Consider the following 14,670-nt stretch of genomic DNA (forward strand, 5'->3'; position numbering starts at 1 on the left):
ATACAATTAATTGGCGGGCCACCCTGCTGCACCCTTCCCCGTCCTCCTTTTCTTTTCCCCTCCCCGATCACGGTGACCAGAGCACGTTTCCTCGAGTGTCACCGCGTAAATTTCCGTTTTAATTGACACTGATTTAACGGCCTCTTTGTATTAATTTTAGGCGGAACTGTCGCTAGGAAATGATCGCAGAAATTACGGGCGATGGCGATCCGCCGCCGCCGCCGCCCGAGGAAACGTAATTTCACACTCTTAGGAAATTCTGGCGACTATGCATTTTGCGAAACGTCGACACATTTACGAGGGTGAGCATCCACAGCGGCAAAAGCGTGCGTGCTAACCGCGGTGTCTATAAATAAACGGTGAAATGCGGCAAACGGTCGGCTTTAATTGGAAGGTTCGAGCGCACGCAATGTTTGTTACGATAGGTTTCGTTCAGGAATGCAATTAAAACGGTGATCTCATCGGATCTCGAACAACAACAAAAAAAAGACGACCGTTTCGCGAAAACGAAGAACACCGTCGCGTCGCCGGAACCCGGCGACTCTGTCAATCGACCGATGAAAACGCTCGTTTAGGCGACCGTGTCTAACACGGGAGCCGCCTGGAACCGTTCAAATTAAAAACAATTTGACGAGACCAATTCCTGCGGTTGTAACAGCGGACATCAGCGTCGGCCCGGTCAATTAGGGATGACGAAGAGCAAGATCAAATTTGTTTGACTGGATTATGCTTTAGTAAATCCTGCAGAACGTTAACGTTTCCTCGATGTTCGCTGAGGAAACTCTGCCAGCGCTTGACAGCGAATGATGATTTTTCAAAAACGTTGGTTGTTTTACGAAGATCTATTTGCCAAGAGCAACAATGTGAGAGAAGCGAACAATAAACGTGGCATGGTTCAGGAAACGTAAGAGAGCGATCTCTGTTGATTTATTTAGTAAAGAAAATTTATTTTCGTTGGAAATTGTTTATAACGGAAGGTGGGTCGTTTTAATTTTAGTGGAGGTCGAATAATTCAGATCGGCCACTTCCAGGATGTACTTCTTCATTTTTCTACTGGCCTAGGCCCATTTTGATCTACTTTTTCAGAAATGCAAATCCACTTGCATTTCAACATCCAAGATTGTATCTATAAAAATTATCGAATAAATATCGACTACCATCAAAGCGTCGATAATTATGAAAAATGCACAAATTTTGATGGTCCGTGCGCGCAAAAGAGCAGAATAGGGGATGAGAGAAATGTGGCGCGCATGTATCACGATTGAGCTGAACTTAAAAGCGCACATGTGTGCCGTTATCCTTGAGATTAAAAAGATTACGGGCCGCGAAGCCCGGAGGTATATTCAGCGAACTTTTTCCAGCAGACACAGGTGCTTTCTGCAAAAAGGTATCCCGCCTTTGAAGCTCGACGAAGAAAAAAAGAGAAAAGACGAAGAAACATTGTCTGCGAGCGGACTTAATGTATGCCGCTTGAGCTCTCGGAGGGTTTTAGGGCTGAGTCGCGGTGTTTGGGCTCGCATTTGGGATTCGTGGTGTAAAGCAGCCGGAGAGCAAGTGCATGTACTGGCGGGAGGAAGAGGAATAGGGGACATAGGACGCAATGGCGTCGAAGGTGCGGGGATCAATGCGGCCATATTAGTACCTTCGGCATCAAAAATCACCTGGTCTACCTGGACGTCGTGGTAAACATTCTTCCTTCGCTAGAAATCACTCTATAGTTTGTACAATGGGACATGGTTGAAGAAATAGACAAGACAGTAAACGTGTCTCCTTTGTTAAGCATTTGAGTGCCGAAGAAGCACACATTGGCTGAAAAGAAGACATGCGGGGCAAGAAAAGACCTTACTCGTTGAAATTGTGACTTCAATCAATAGCAAAATGAAGTGTACCTAGTAACCAGTCGGACCCGCATTCAAAGTCACGGACACAGTAATTGATGTACTTTGAATGAGTATAATGACTGATGCGGAAGTTAATGTGAAGTCTGGCTCGAAACAGGATCGCAGAGGGTGAATATTTGGGACCAAGGCAACCAGGGAGGTCCGAGCGATAGATCCGCAGAAAAATGTGTCCGGCGCCACTGATCACGACCGTATAGCATCTCGAAAGTGAGAAGAGGTTGACGGGGGCTGTGGAGAGAGAAGAGAGAGAGAGAGAGAGAGAGAGAGAGAGAGTGCGGAGAGACAGAAATTGAGGGGCACACCCGCTCCCTGCGGCCATCGTCAATCAGAATTCCGCGAATTAGCGTTAACGGGCCGTTATTGCCGCGTCCATTTGGCTAGTGTACAGTTTGGGTCGTGGATATGAGCCCATAGATTCCCCATATTCTACGCCGTATGGGGCGATGGTGCTGCCGCGCATAGCCCACCGGAATCCGGTTAGTTACTACCGCATGTTATGGACCGCCGCGCGCTATTCCCTCTCGATCCCCCCCGTATCTCAGCCCCTCTGGCCCGATTCTCTCTCATTCCATCTGACCCTTTCTCTCTCTTTCTATCCCCCTTTCTCCCCTTCCCTCGTCTGGAAGCCTCTCTCGTTTCATCGTTCCCAGAGCTGGGTCGGCTCTTCTCGCACCGCGTGTATCCGTGGAAAGCTCCACCCTGCCGACGGGCACAATGCGAATGGCCGCGGCCTCTCTGCCACAGGCTTTATGCATCTATCGATACCTATTTACCCATTCGCGCAGGAGCAATGCTTCCTATTTCCATGGATAAATGTGCTACGCCACCGGCCACGATCTACGGCGGCGCGACCCGCTAAGCCGTCGTTGAAACTCTTTTGAATCAACAGGGACACACCGTTCCGGACCAATGTCCGAAAGCGAATAATGGCGCGGATGCGCTAGAATCAACCGGGTTTTGGGACCTAACTTCTAGTCCGACTTCTGGCTTCCGCGATTCTAGCGTACTCGTCGAGGCTATTGCGCCGTCAGACCCGGCGTTTCGAACCTGGATTACATTCACAATTCCGGAAGCCTGCAGTTTTGCATAAATATTCAATTACGCCGAGTGTCGCAGGACAAACTAGCAAAGCCTACACGCAATAGCCGACAGGAAAACGGTCCTCTTTTTTTATTTTGGTCACTTAGGCAGCATAGTATGCGAGACCACGCGATCTAGGGTATTTCTAGCCAGGTCCAGGAAACCCGTCAGCCACCGGAACTGTCCCGGTCGCGTTTAGATTGACCGTATGAAAGTTTCAGGCCCGCCGGACCATTCCCTATGAGTGATTTTACCAACTTGCCGCGCGGTAATTTGCACGGTAACGTGTAACTCCGGTCGAACATTCGGTTACTGTGGTAACTGTGCGAAAATGATTGCTATTTGCACAGTGGCTCGGCCGGCGTTATGTTATAATTCTGCTGCATCGCGGTGAATTATTTATCGGTCGCGGTCGCGCGAATGCATTAGCGGACGTTGCCGAGTGACGAGAAGAAAAAGAGAGGCTGCAGGGTTGCATAGTGCTGCACAGTCCGATAGTTGCATTCGGACTGTGGAAGTAGGGACGATAGCTTGCAACTATGTACTTGTTACTAAAATAAACAAAGCGTAGAGAGCGAGGAGAGAAGAAACTCGGATTTTAGTTGCAGCACATTTGCATCAGAAGTGGATGCGTCCATTTATTTTGACTGGCTATTACATATCACGGTAGCGGGTGTGTCAAGCATGAAACATCAAGGTTGCCGCAGAATTCAAAGCAATTTTCTTGTTGTTCCGCTGGAAATATATTTGGCAATGATAATCATTTTGGTTTTATTGCCTCTGCTCTTTATGCTGATTAAAAATGCATATGGTATCACAGTATAGAAATATTTGAATCTCTTGCCTTTAATACATTTTGCTAACATTGGCTTCGACCTGAGGAAAAAACAGTTTAGTAATACTGAAAGTCTCGTAACACTTAAATCTGAGTTGTAATCGATGCTAATGGATTCTGTCGCTATAATTAACCAGAAAGCCATTTTGAGGCTGGGAAAATAAGTCTTCTGGGCCATTAACTGATTAGGTGTGGTCTCTCCGACACTCGAAGAATTTTTTTACATGAATAATAGCATATTTACACTTTCTATGAATAAAATGTTAATGTCACCACTTATTTTTAAATACTATTTTTACAGAGTGCACAATGCTTTGAAAATCATAATTCAAAGAAGCATATGAAAATGTTTTGCGCAACGACCTGACTAATTAAGTGTTAACAGAGTTTATTAGCTGTTTATTACAACTATTAATTCATTGCTTCCCCGTAAGTTCAAGCTTACACGTCCGGAACGTGTTAACGATGCAAATGCACCTAAAGCGCATCGGATCTATAACAAAGACCCTACGTAAATATAATAAAAGATAACACGGGAATATGTAAGGAGGTCTCACGCTACTGATTGATAGCCTCGTTAATCTCATCACGAACTTAACCCTAGATAACTACTCTACCATGCGTGACTACGACTCTAAAATACCAATCAAAGACACACATAATCGAGCAGTTTTTATTCCACTGGAAAAATATTTCATCTTCCAAAGGAACAGGCTAAATAAACAGGGCTGCACAATGTTTTATAAAAATAATTCTCCAAAACACGCGATAAAAATCGTTCAACGTATTCAGAAAAAGGGCCGCCGCCGCCTTCCTGGGGAAAAATCGGTGACGAAAAATTAGTGGAGGAACGCAGTTGGGAGTGCATCCCCCCGGTGCAAGGATCGGGGCGCTACCGCACACACGTGTCGCCGAGAGGAACGAGGCGCGTAAAAGTCAGCGGTAACGGGTCGAACAACCAGTTTTCAATAAACGGAGGCGGCTCTTCCGCGAATATCGGGTTGCAGAAGAAAACCGAGGCAGCGATTCTTTGTTCGCGGCTGCAGTCGGCGAAATTGCGCAATGAAACAGGAGCTCGCTCGCGAAGCTCGAGAGAAAGAAAACCATCTGCGCCCCGCTGAGCAGTCGTCGGTAATCTCGAGCGATCATTGCCTTATTTAAACTTTTATGCAACGAGTCTCTAGCCGCCGATAATTCCCGTCACGTTCGCGGGCTCACATATGCCGCGAGAGCACGGTCCGCGTAGATGTCTCAATCCGATGAACAGGCGTCAGGGTTCAAGGCGATTTGCAACGGCGCGTAACAAGAAAAAGCGATCGTGAGACACACCGAGTATTTACTCGGACAAGGAACGAACGACCATCCATCGACCTGAGCCTAATTACCTGGCGTCCAGGTACGCTGCAGGCCGTAAACACGATGCCGGCTCTAATCACCGTTCGAATAATCGCAGGAAAGCAGGGAGATGTACGGGACCGTTTTTTGGTAATATTAGAATTTTCATCGTACGCCATTGTCACTGAATTTTTTCACAAGAATAATTGTGGACTGATTTTGAACGAACAATTTTTTCCACTGGATGTTTTTTTACACATTTCATAATTTTGAGAAATTTCATTTAAAAAATTGCAACATTAATTGCCACGAACAAAACTGTAATAATTGAAGAAACACAGTCGTTCCGAGTATAGACAGGATCATTTCGACTGTATTTTGTAAGACCACAATTATTCTTGCAATCTTAATGTTGCAAAATCGACAAGAAATACGTCTTTAATTTTGGAAGAAGCTATAAAAATCGCACCATAAAGTCGTAGAAATTACAATAAAATTCTTAATAAGTGAAACATAAAATCCGAGTACAATGCACAGTTCCCTAGCAATAACTTAGGGTCATAACGAAGATAAAAAGCAATTGGCCAGATTCCAACAAGTGTCGGTATACTTACGGCGTGTACAGGTGTCGATACAAGAAGTTTCTCGCAGATCGATATCGTAAAGAACTGCACACTGTCTTGCCTAAGCGGTCAATCGGGACGAACGGGTAGGCGAGACTGCACCGAGACTGGAATTAATAGCCGAACTGCCGTTAATTTACCGAACCGGGTGCACGATACCGAAGAAGAAGAAACGGAGAAAAAGATTGTGGCCATCGACCATCCCCGTCGGCGTCGGGAAACAGACTCGCGGCTCTGGGCGAGAAGTTCTGTTTTTTTCAGGAAATCACGCTTTTTACCTGACATCCTGACAATTACCTAGAATCACGGGTGTCACGGTCGACGCGATTTCCTTAAACAGCCGGATATTCTTTCTGTGAGTTTCAAGGACTGGCAAGGGTCCGCACCGTGTTTTATACTCCTTGACTACCTAGGGCCCGACTCGTTTTTTCCTCTCTGTCGTCGTTCGACGTGGCCACAAAAAGACCTTAAAAAATCCGTCCGTAACCCAGCAGCCAGGAAGGCAGTTACGAAATTGCGAGGAATTTCAAGGCTGCTCGTAAAAAGCTCGGAAAAGAATAGCCGGGGTGCCGCGTTTCCTGCAATAGTGCGGCTTTTTTCTCTTCCACAGCGGTCGACCGGCTCAGACAAGTCAGACCCGGGGGAACCGGGTGGTAGACGGGTCCGAGGTCTCTCAAGGGTTGTTAAAAACGGCCGGTTTGGCTAAAAAAGCATTTAACGGGGTGACAGAGAGGGTGTTTATGGCAGGAATACCCATAAAGGGTCATAGCCGGCGTCGGGCACCCCCGGCGTGCCCGGTAAAAAGGCAAACCTGCAAGGTCGTTGCGCTTCGACTCGGCGAAATCAGACGCTTCACGATTCGCTTGACCTCGTAAACCCTCGAAATTCCGGCTTCAACAACAGAACGCGTTGTTTCTTCGACGTCTAACGACCTAACCGCTTCCACCCGCCCGCGGTATTATACCCCGATACCACTCGTTTCCTCGTAAAAACGTTACACGCGCCGTAACTTTTATCGCGGCAGATTTATAGTCAGATTGCTTACCATTCAGCGAAACTGTTGAAGGGAATTCTTGGATCTCTAATTAATAACTTGCAAGTTCAACTTTATGACTTCATCCTGAGACCGGGTAAAAAATTGTTCACAAGATTATTTCGATAAAATAGAGATTATTCAGGATAGAATTCCTTCATTGCCTGCGTCCGTCGGAATGGAACGCAATTATTATTGAATGTATGATATCACAAGATTCAAATATTTACAATTAACATTTTATCTCAACGGCATAATGTCGAGTAGGAAAAGTAAATAACGACGAGAATGATTCTGCTGGTGAAAGAAGAACGTCGAGAAGCGACTGCAGCGTCCAGGAAAGGACAGCCACGTTTTTGGTAAAAAAAGCATCGTCCGTGACGAAAGATTGGTTTACGACCAGGGCACAGCCGTAAAGGGTCACAGCCGGGTAACAGGTAATGTCTAGAAGAACACCAATCCGTCGGAAGTGGCCATCCCGTCCCGTCGGATCCGGCCTGCGACTGAAACTAACCGTTTATGCCCCGACTTGACCTCGTAAACCCTACAATTGCCCATTTTGGGGTTTCTGCCTTTTTCCTCGGCTCCCTTATTGAAGAAGCAACACATTTTTTTCTGGCTCTCCTCGCCAGTCAAGGACAACGTCCGTTTGACGATGAGCAGAAACCGTGGGGTTAAGGGACCAAGAGTTAGTTCGGCTCTGGCCAACGCGGCTCTAACATCATTCTCGCGTTTGCTCCTAGAGAAAATCCAACCGTAGCTCTAACATCAGATCTGTCTCATATCGATCGATTCCGTAACGATTTCGTATCATTTCCGGTTTATTCGAGTGTGAATTAATCGTCAAAAGTTGATCTGGCGCTCGAGAAAGGATACCTAGGACGAAACTTGAAAAAAATAGTAAGTTTCCCAGTAATTATATAAATTGGAGGATAGTGACATTACTGGCACGACGAAGACTAGATAGCGTTTTCGGTACCCAGCTGCCATCTTGCGATCCCGTCCATACGTGACCAGCGTCCATAAAGCTTAAGAAACCGGCAGCTAAATAAAACACAGATCATTACGTGCTCCAATTCGCTTAAAGCAAATAATTGCTCGGAAATTACACGGTGGCGTCAGTTGTCGATTGACTTTGCAAAAAGGGAATAAGTCGATTCGTTCCGGCCCGGTAATCTCGTCGGAGACTGCCCCGCGTTAAACTCTGTTTTCCGCTCGGATAGCCCGTGTTTCGGAATATTCCCGAAGAAGGACAGTTTCAGGCTCGAGAAGAGGTGGCGTGGCGGGACGATAGCGTGTTATTATCAGCGAGGCATAGTCGTCGACGGAACGACGCCGTGTCGATCGTCCACTTCCGTGAAAAGTGTCTCACGGTCCGCGGATAATTACGGTGCTCTCGCATGCGAGGGTTGCGCGTTTACGCGCGTTGATGATACGCTGCAATAGGACCGGAGAAAAAGGGGAAACTCTCGCGAACCTCCTTGTCGAAAGGGTCGATGAAACTCGATGAAACGGCCATCGCTTTTCTACCCGTGCACAACGCCGCCGGTCCAAATATTTGCATACCGCGAAATTGCAAGGTTCGCACAAAAATCACGGCCGAGAGAGAGAACAAGTGACAAACGTGTTTGTACATACACGGTTGCGAGCGTGTTAAGCGAGAGTCGGCAGGACTCGTTGGCGTTGAGGCAGGTCAAGAACTCGTTGCCATATCAATATACTTAAGTGAAATGATACGAGGCAGCCGTAAAACCCGACAGTAATGACGCATTAGGGGTTTGCCGGGCCGATTTAGTTGGCTATCAAACAAAAGGCAACTTTTACTGAATCCGTGTCCGAGGTGGAGGCGCGCGCGTTTTAAAAGGTTCGGTGTCTGAAAGAGAACGCGCGCGAGCGAGCGGACCCGGGCCATTTATACCTGACGTTTTATGCGTTTTATAGGTGCGACGTGCGTCTCGTGTGCCAAACGGCGCATAAAAGTGCAACCAGATTGCTCGTTCCCCTCGTTACCGCGTTACGGATTATTCTTAAAATTTCACACTTCTGATGGGCCGCCGCGCCGCGCCACAGGCCTCGCGATTAATTTTAATCGCGGAAAAAAGCTCTCCGGCCTGTTTGTATATTTCATTTGACCTAAGACGCGCCACCGATACCATGGGACCCGATGAAACTATTTTAATCGCTTTCAAATAAACTAGCAGACTACTGAAATGAAAATTGTTACAGTTTCCAAGTCCTGCGATGAAGCAGATCACTTCAGCGGTAAGAAATCGCAGGACACACATTGAAGAGACAATAAATAATCAGATATTAATAGTCCCAGAAATAGAGAGACACCGTCTTGGCAAATAATTGCCTCCGGATAGTTAGCAGTGATTCATACCACGGGATTGCAAATCAGGCGTGCATTGGCAATGTCCGTCCGCCGTGAAACGCGCAAGACATGCGATTTTTACCGCGCGAACAATAGCCAACGATCGAATAAAAATTATCATACCGCACTACCGTGTTACCGGCGCTGCGCGTAATATTTATGGTCGGCAGGAGAACGAACATTGTACCGACAACTGTAACCGTGCGCAGCATAGTTCACGAAAGGAAAACGGATGATGAATATTTAGTACGATAGCAACAATAGCTTATCAGCGCCGTGAAGCATGACCCGGACATTTTTTCGAGTAGCTGCTCGAAATCGTAAATACGGACGCGGATACGTAATGGCGTCGCTAAACGTGCTTTTCCTGTTGAACGACAAACGCTCTAAGGCTGGAACTGGCTCGCGTCTAGACTTCAGGAACAGTTTAATAAAAACAATAGCATTTTTACTGTGTTTTAGAAGCAATGCCATCTCTATACGAAAAACGAAATTACTGTTCGAACGACCTAATATAAACGACGTTCCAAAGAAGGCGGTGTAATTCCAGAGGGGAGCTTTATGGTCTTGAAATTTTTCTTGTGATGCTCGTCGTCTCTAATACGAGCGCCCGAACAATTAATATTCGGAATGACTGTGACCCACATACGAGGCACGAGAGTCGGACACGACGGCGACGACGATTAGCCCGACTTTTTCCGATTATGTTCGTGCGGTATCGATCCTCGGGTCGAGAACTCGTTCGATTTACGGCGTTGTGCACGCGCGCGAAAACGAAAGACAGAAGGGCGAGTGCAGGAGAGGCCCGGGATTGATGGGATCAATATGCAGTAAGTCTGAGCGAGCGCGTTCGGGGCTAATGGCGGAGACGCGGCTGGAAAAAGTGTAATATTTCTGGCGGCCGGGAACACGGCTGCCCTCAGAATGCAGTAACGATTATAACTTCATCGCTGAAACCCAGAAGAAGCGCCGAATCGTTTCGATTATTCTCACTCCGCAATCGGAGAGCCGTGAAAATCTACGGTGGATCTTCGCGATTTCTCGATCGGGACGCGGCCAACGAAATTACGAGGCACGAATAATAATCGGACTTTCAATTGACCCTCGGGTGTTCTTTGCTCGCCAGGCAAGAAAGAAAGCAAAAAACGAGTAAAAACTACGGGCCACCACCCCTCCGATAATTATCATTTTTAATTCGATCCTTACGCGCGAGTCCAAAGGGGCGGTTCGATTCTTATCAGGCCGCGGCGATGCACCGGTGATACGGGACTGGTTTTCGCCGGTGCATTTTCGCTGGGTGCTCACGCCCAGCCCGTGGATTCGATTTCGGCAGAAGCCCGATGGCTCTCGCACAATCGCGCGCCCGGCAGTTTGCAAATCGTGCATCGAGCAATACGCCGCCGGGATGATAAATAGAAATGTTTATTGCAACGCTGATGGCAAATATTGGAGTGAAAGATTCATGAAAACGAGCCGCGATACGAGCAAATCATCCGGCTGCGCGCACGGTCTCTTTCTCTCTCTCTCCCTCTCTCTCGTTCTCTCGCCGGAGGAGAGAGATACGCCGGGAAAAACGGCCCCTGTAAAAAGCTGTCTTCGGCGAATAAAATTTTCGCGCGCCGCGATAAACGAACAGCGGCCGCACCGGGCCCGACCTATAATTCCCCGGTATCGTTTATTAATTGCTCGAAATGCGCATCAAATTAGTCGCAGGCCCGCGAACGATACGTCACGTATTCAATTTACAATCATGGCGGCCGCGATGGAATAAATTAATGCCGTCCGCGATACCGATCGTTTCGCATAATAAATGCCGCGTTATCGAACGTATACATCCGAGATATTGGACGCGGGCGTGCTACAGTGAAAGCGAACCGATTAATCGAGTTTTTCGAGCGGACGCGAGCGCGGAGCCGGCCGATTAATGAATTTACAAAACCCGGGTCCGCCATATTGAAAACGTTGTAATAGCCGGCGGGGAATTGATGATGGTCGCCGGGGCCAATTACCGGGGGCGGAATTTATAAAATCCGCGGTGGAGGATTTCGCGTGCCCTATCGAAAGCTGGGGAGCGTCGCGACGCATTCGCGCGGCGTCTGATTAAAAATGAGCTGCACGGCGAGAGAATACGGTCGGTCGGTCGCCGGGAAAACAAGAAGACCTTAGAGGACTAGAAAGGCGGCGAGGAGGCAAGGAGAGAGATTAAAACCACGCTTCGAATTCGAATCTATAAGTGTCTCTCGCTCCTCCGGGAATCGGGCGGCGGCACGTGTCAAAGGGTGGAAGAAGAAGAAGAAGAAATTCAGCGACGCCGTTGAAACGCGCAAGCGCGGACCGCGATGGAGCTATTCGGGGATTCCGCGGGTGCAACAAAGACACTGCACACGATCAAGATGGCTGACTACTCCCTCCATTCCGTCTCCCACCATTCAGTCTCTCTGCCTCGAGCAAGAACCGAGAGAGAACCGAGCTCTCGCCGCGCCGACCAGAAACGGGTAACATACAATCGCACACTGTTTCGTCTACACTTACCCCAAATATTTTTAAACTTCCTCTTCGTCTTCCTCCGCACTTTCCGCCTTCTTTTCCACGGTGATGCGTCCCTCCCCCGACCATGACGACGACGATGACAATTTCTAGCGCGCGCATCGAGAGCGTGCAACGTCTTTCGAAATCTTACCGTCGTCGTTCTTTCCTCTTCCTGTCGTTTCGTTGTCGTCGTTGATTTTCCACGAAAAGACACGCACGAAAATGTATCGTGACGGTGACGGGACGCCGCGCGACGCGTCTGCCGACGCCAGGGGACGCTACGGAGGGGAATGCCGACAAGGGCGGGTTGAGAGAATGATGCGCGATGGGGGAACGAAATTTCGAATCTTCCCGGCCGTGTGGTAGAAATAACGCTTTCGGATTGACCTCGGGAGAAGTTTGTCGAAACGCGATCACCCGTGAACTTTCGCTTGGAGTGACGAGTTTACCCTCATGTTTGGGTCAGTCTGACTCGAAGCGGATTGCCGATTTTTATGTTTCTAAAATAATGATCTCGAGAGAACTCGCTAGATCATATTTCCTATAATGAGAATTGATTCACCAATGGTACGACATCGAAAAATCCTCGGCTATTTACCTCGATTTCTACAAGACTATTAAAAAAATCTGTCGATAAATAGAGCGTCGCGCAAGGATCCATCTCCTGCAATACCTAACTTCGAAAGAATGTAGAGCCCCTGAATACCGAATGCGACGTCATCTTCAACGACTCCACCGTCCAAATAAAACAACCACAGGAAGAATCGTTCAATTCCAATAAAATAATCGTGGTTGCATTGTAGGTCGCATCTCGGAAAACACGGGCAATAATCATTTTTATGGTATCGCGCAGGAAGAGCTGCGTTGCATGGAGGGCAGAGCACTCGATGTAGGCTCCGTGTAATAGCGGATGGCGTGTAAAACAGAACAATATCGATCGTTAGAGGGTCTGGCGGGACGGTGTTGGTGGTCTGGCCTGCGTCTCGGTTGTAAGATTTCCTAAATTGCGCGCGGTGCGGCGTTCTGAGACTGTGACGACGACGGTTGTAGCCGAGATTCTCTGCATGTAACCCGAAAGCCGAAGAGGCGGTCTGAGGATAGGCAAAAGTAAGGATAGGTTGGCGAAGAGAAAGGCAAGCAAGGCAAGGCAGCAGGCAAGCGAAGGCAAGGCAGCGAGGAAAGAACGTGGTGGAGGCTGCCAGCGACAGATGGACCGTGCGCGAACGGTGGTAGGAGAACCTGAAGATGGCTGCCGTGCTCGCGCGGCGTACGCGTCGCGTGCAAACTCGCAACAACGTGGGTGAGCTAACGGGTGCCCGATGTGGAAGTGCGAGCCGTAACTCGGTGATTTTTCCCGGGAGTGAATTCCATTCTCGTCGACGAGTTTTGCTGAAAACTGTTTTCGTAAAGCGCAGCAGAAGCGCGGTTCACCGCGGCGACCACGCCCTTGCCACGGGCAGCCATCTTGCGTGTCAGCTGGCCCGCGATGCACCACGCTAGTCAGTGTTGCAACCTTAGCAACCATCGCGCGATGCACTCTGCCCGCACGGCTCGCCAACACTGGCTGACGCCACTCTTCAGGTACTTTACTAATATTTTTCGCCCTTATCCGGGCTCCACACCCTCTATCCGCTATCACAAATCCAAGAAAACTCTAAAATGTCGTGGAAACAGTATTGAAAGCTTCTGCATGCCTCTATACATCTGCATCGTCTACGTCTGTATCACGTTGTACTCTTAAGACTGTATTCGCTACTACTTCTTTCCAGTGTGTTTAAAAAATGCAATCTCCAAACGCATTTTATTGCAGGAACAATGCGACGTAGAACCGAGCGGCGGCGCTAAGAATAACACGCGGTGAAATAAAGGCTGCACCGTTACACGTGTTTTCCTCTTCAAGTCCGGCCGTTTTTATATGGATCGTACTTTTAGAAGTCTCGGGCACCCCTCGGGCCGTTTCGATCCGCAGCGCCGGCGGCTATAGCTTCGAATATCGTGGCCGGCGACCGGCTATACGCGGCCGTTAACATTTTGTAATGTAACTTTACCCCGTCGTTGATTACATCGTAACCGCCGCTGTCGCTGGGTGGAACAATGGCGAAAATGTATTTATTAGGATTACCCGGCCGGATTTATTCCCCGAGCCGGATCGAACGGCGTTTCGCGGTCGTTTCGTCGATTGTATTTTTAAACCGTTCCTTTATCCTTATAGCGAGGGCGGGCGCGGTTTTTAAAAATAAACCGCGTGCGCGCGCGCGACCGCACAGTCTTTCTGTTTGGCAAAAACCGCGACGGCGGCTGCAGCCTGGCGAATAATCGCCGAGCATTAAGCCGGGATTACGTTTTGTTGATTTATCCATTTATTTTCACCGGCCCGGAGACGGTGGAGGGGTTGGAAGTAACCCCCCGATATCATCGTGTTTTAGCAGACCACGAAACATATCCACTTACACTTCATTGCCTATCAAGCCCCGAGTACTTCAGCTTGAGTTTCATGCCGCGCGCTGCCTGCCCCTCTCTTTCTCTCTCTCTCTCTCTCTCTCTCTCTCTCTCTCTCTCTCTCTCTCTCTCTCTCTCTCTCTCTCTCTCTCTCTCTCTCTCTCTCTCTCTCTCTCTCTCTCTCTCGTCTCCGCGGAACTTATAAACGTGTTATATATCAGATAAATGTTTTCCCCTGTGCGCCAGCCACTGGTCCGTGTTTGCTTACAAGTAGCAGAAAGTAAGCCTAGTAAATATTCTCCGATCTCAGATAAACTCATCGGCGAAATTCCGATAAAGTTACCGATTTTACGATAGCCGTATATCTCGCCCGCGTGAATTTCACACGGTTTTTTATCTTTCGCGTCTAACCGCTGAACGTTTCACTGCCGCGCGCACGCTGACTACCGATTTACGGATCGCGGGATAGATTGATATCTCGCCAGAGCGATGCCGGTTACATTTCCCACCCCGATGTCGAA

The 14,670-nt window shown here is 48.3% G+C and overlaps 1 protein-coding gene across 2 annotated transcripts in view; it reads right to left on the bottom strand.

Annotated features, from left to right (window-relative positions):
• Window positions 1–13,011, bottom strand: part of LOC143208192 (uncharacterized) — a 90,287-nt gene extending 77,276 nt beyond the window's left edge. Inside the window, exon 1 of one of the 2 annotated variants that reach the window (XR_013008861.1) lies at window positions 11,714–13,006. Coding sequence is in view for 1 of the 2 variants with exons in the window: in XM_076422360.1 (XP_076278475.1) it covers window positions 11,714–11,830 (117 nt within the window). In the remaining variant the exon portion in view is untranslated. Of the gene's footprint in view, window positions 1–11,713 lie in introns of both variants that reach the window. The other variant, XM_076422360.1, reaches the window with a different exon arrangement.
• Between the last annotated feature and the right edge of the window lie 1,659 nt (window positions 13,012–14,670).

Source organism: Lasioglossum baleicum, chromosome 4 (assembly GCF_051020765.1).
Source record: "Lasioglossum baleicum chromosome 4, iyLasBale1, whole genome shotgun sequence".
Taxonomy (NCBI): domain Eukaryota; kingdom Metazoa; phylum Arthropoda; class Insecta; order Hymenoptera; family Halictidae; genus Lasioglossum; species Lasioglossum baleicum.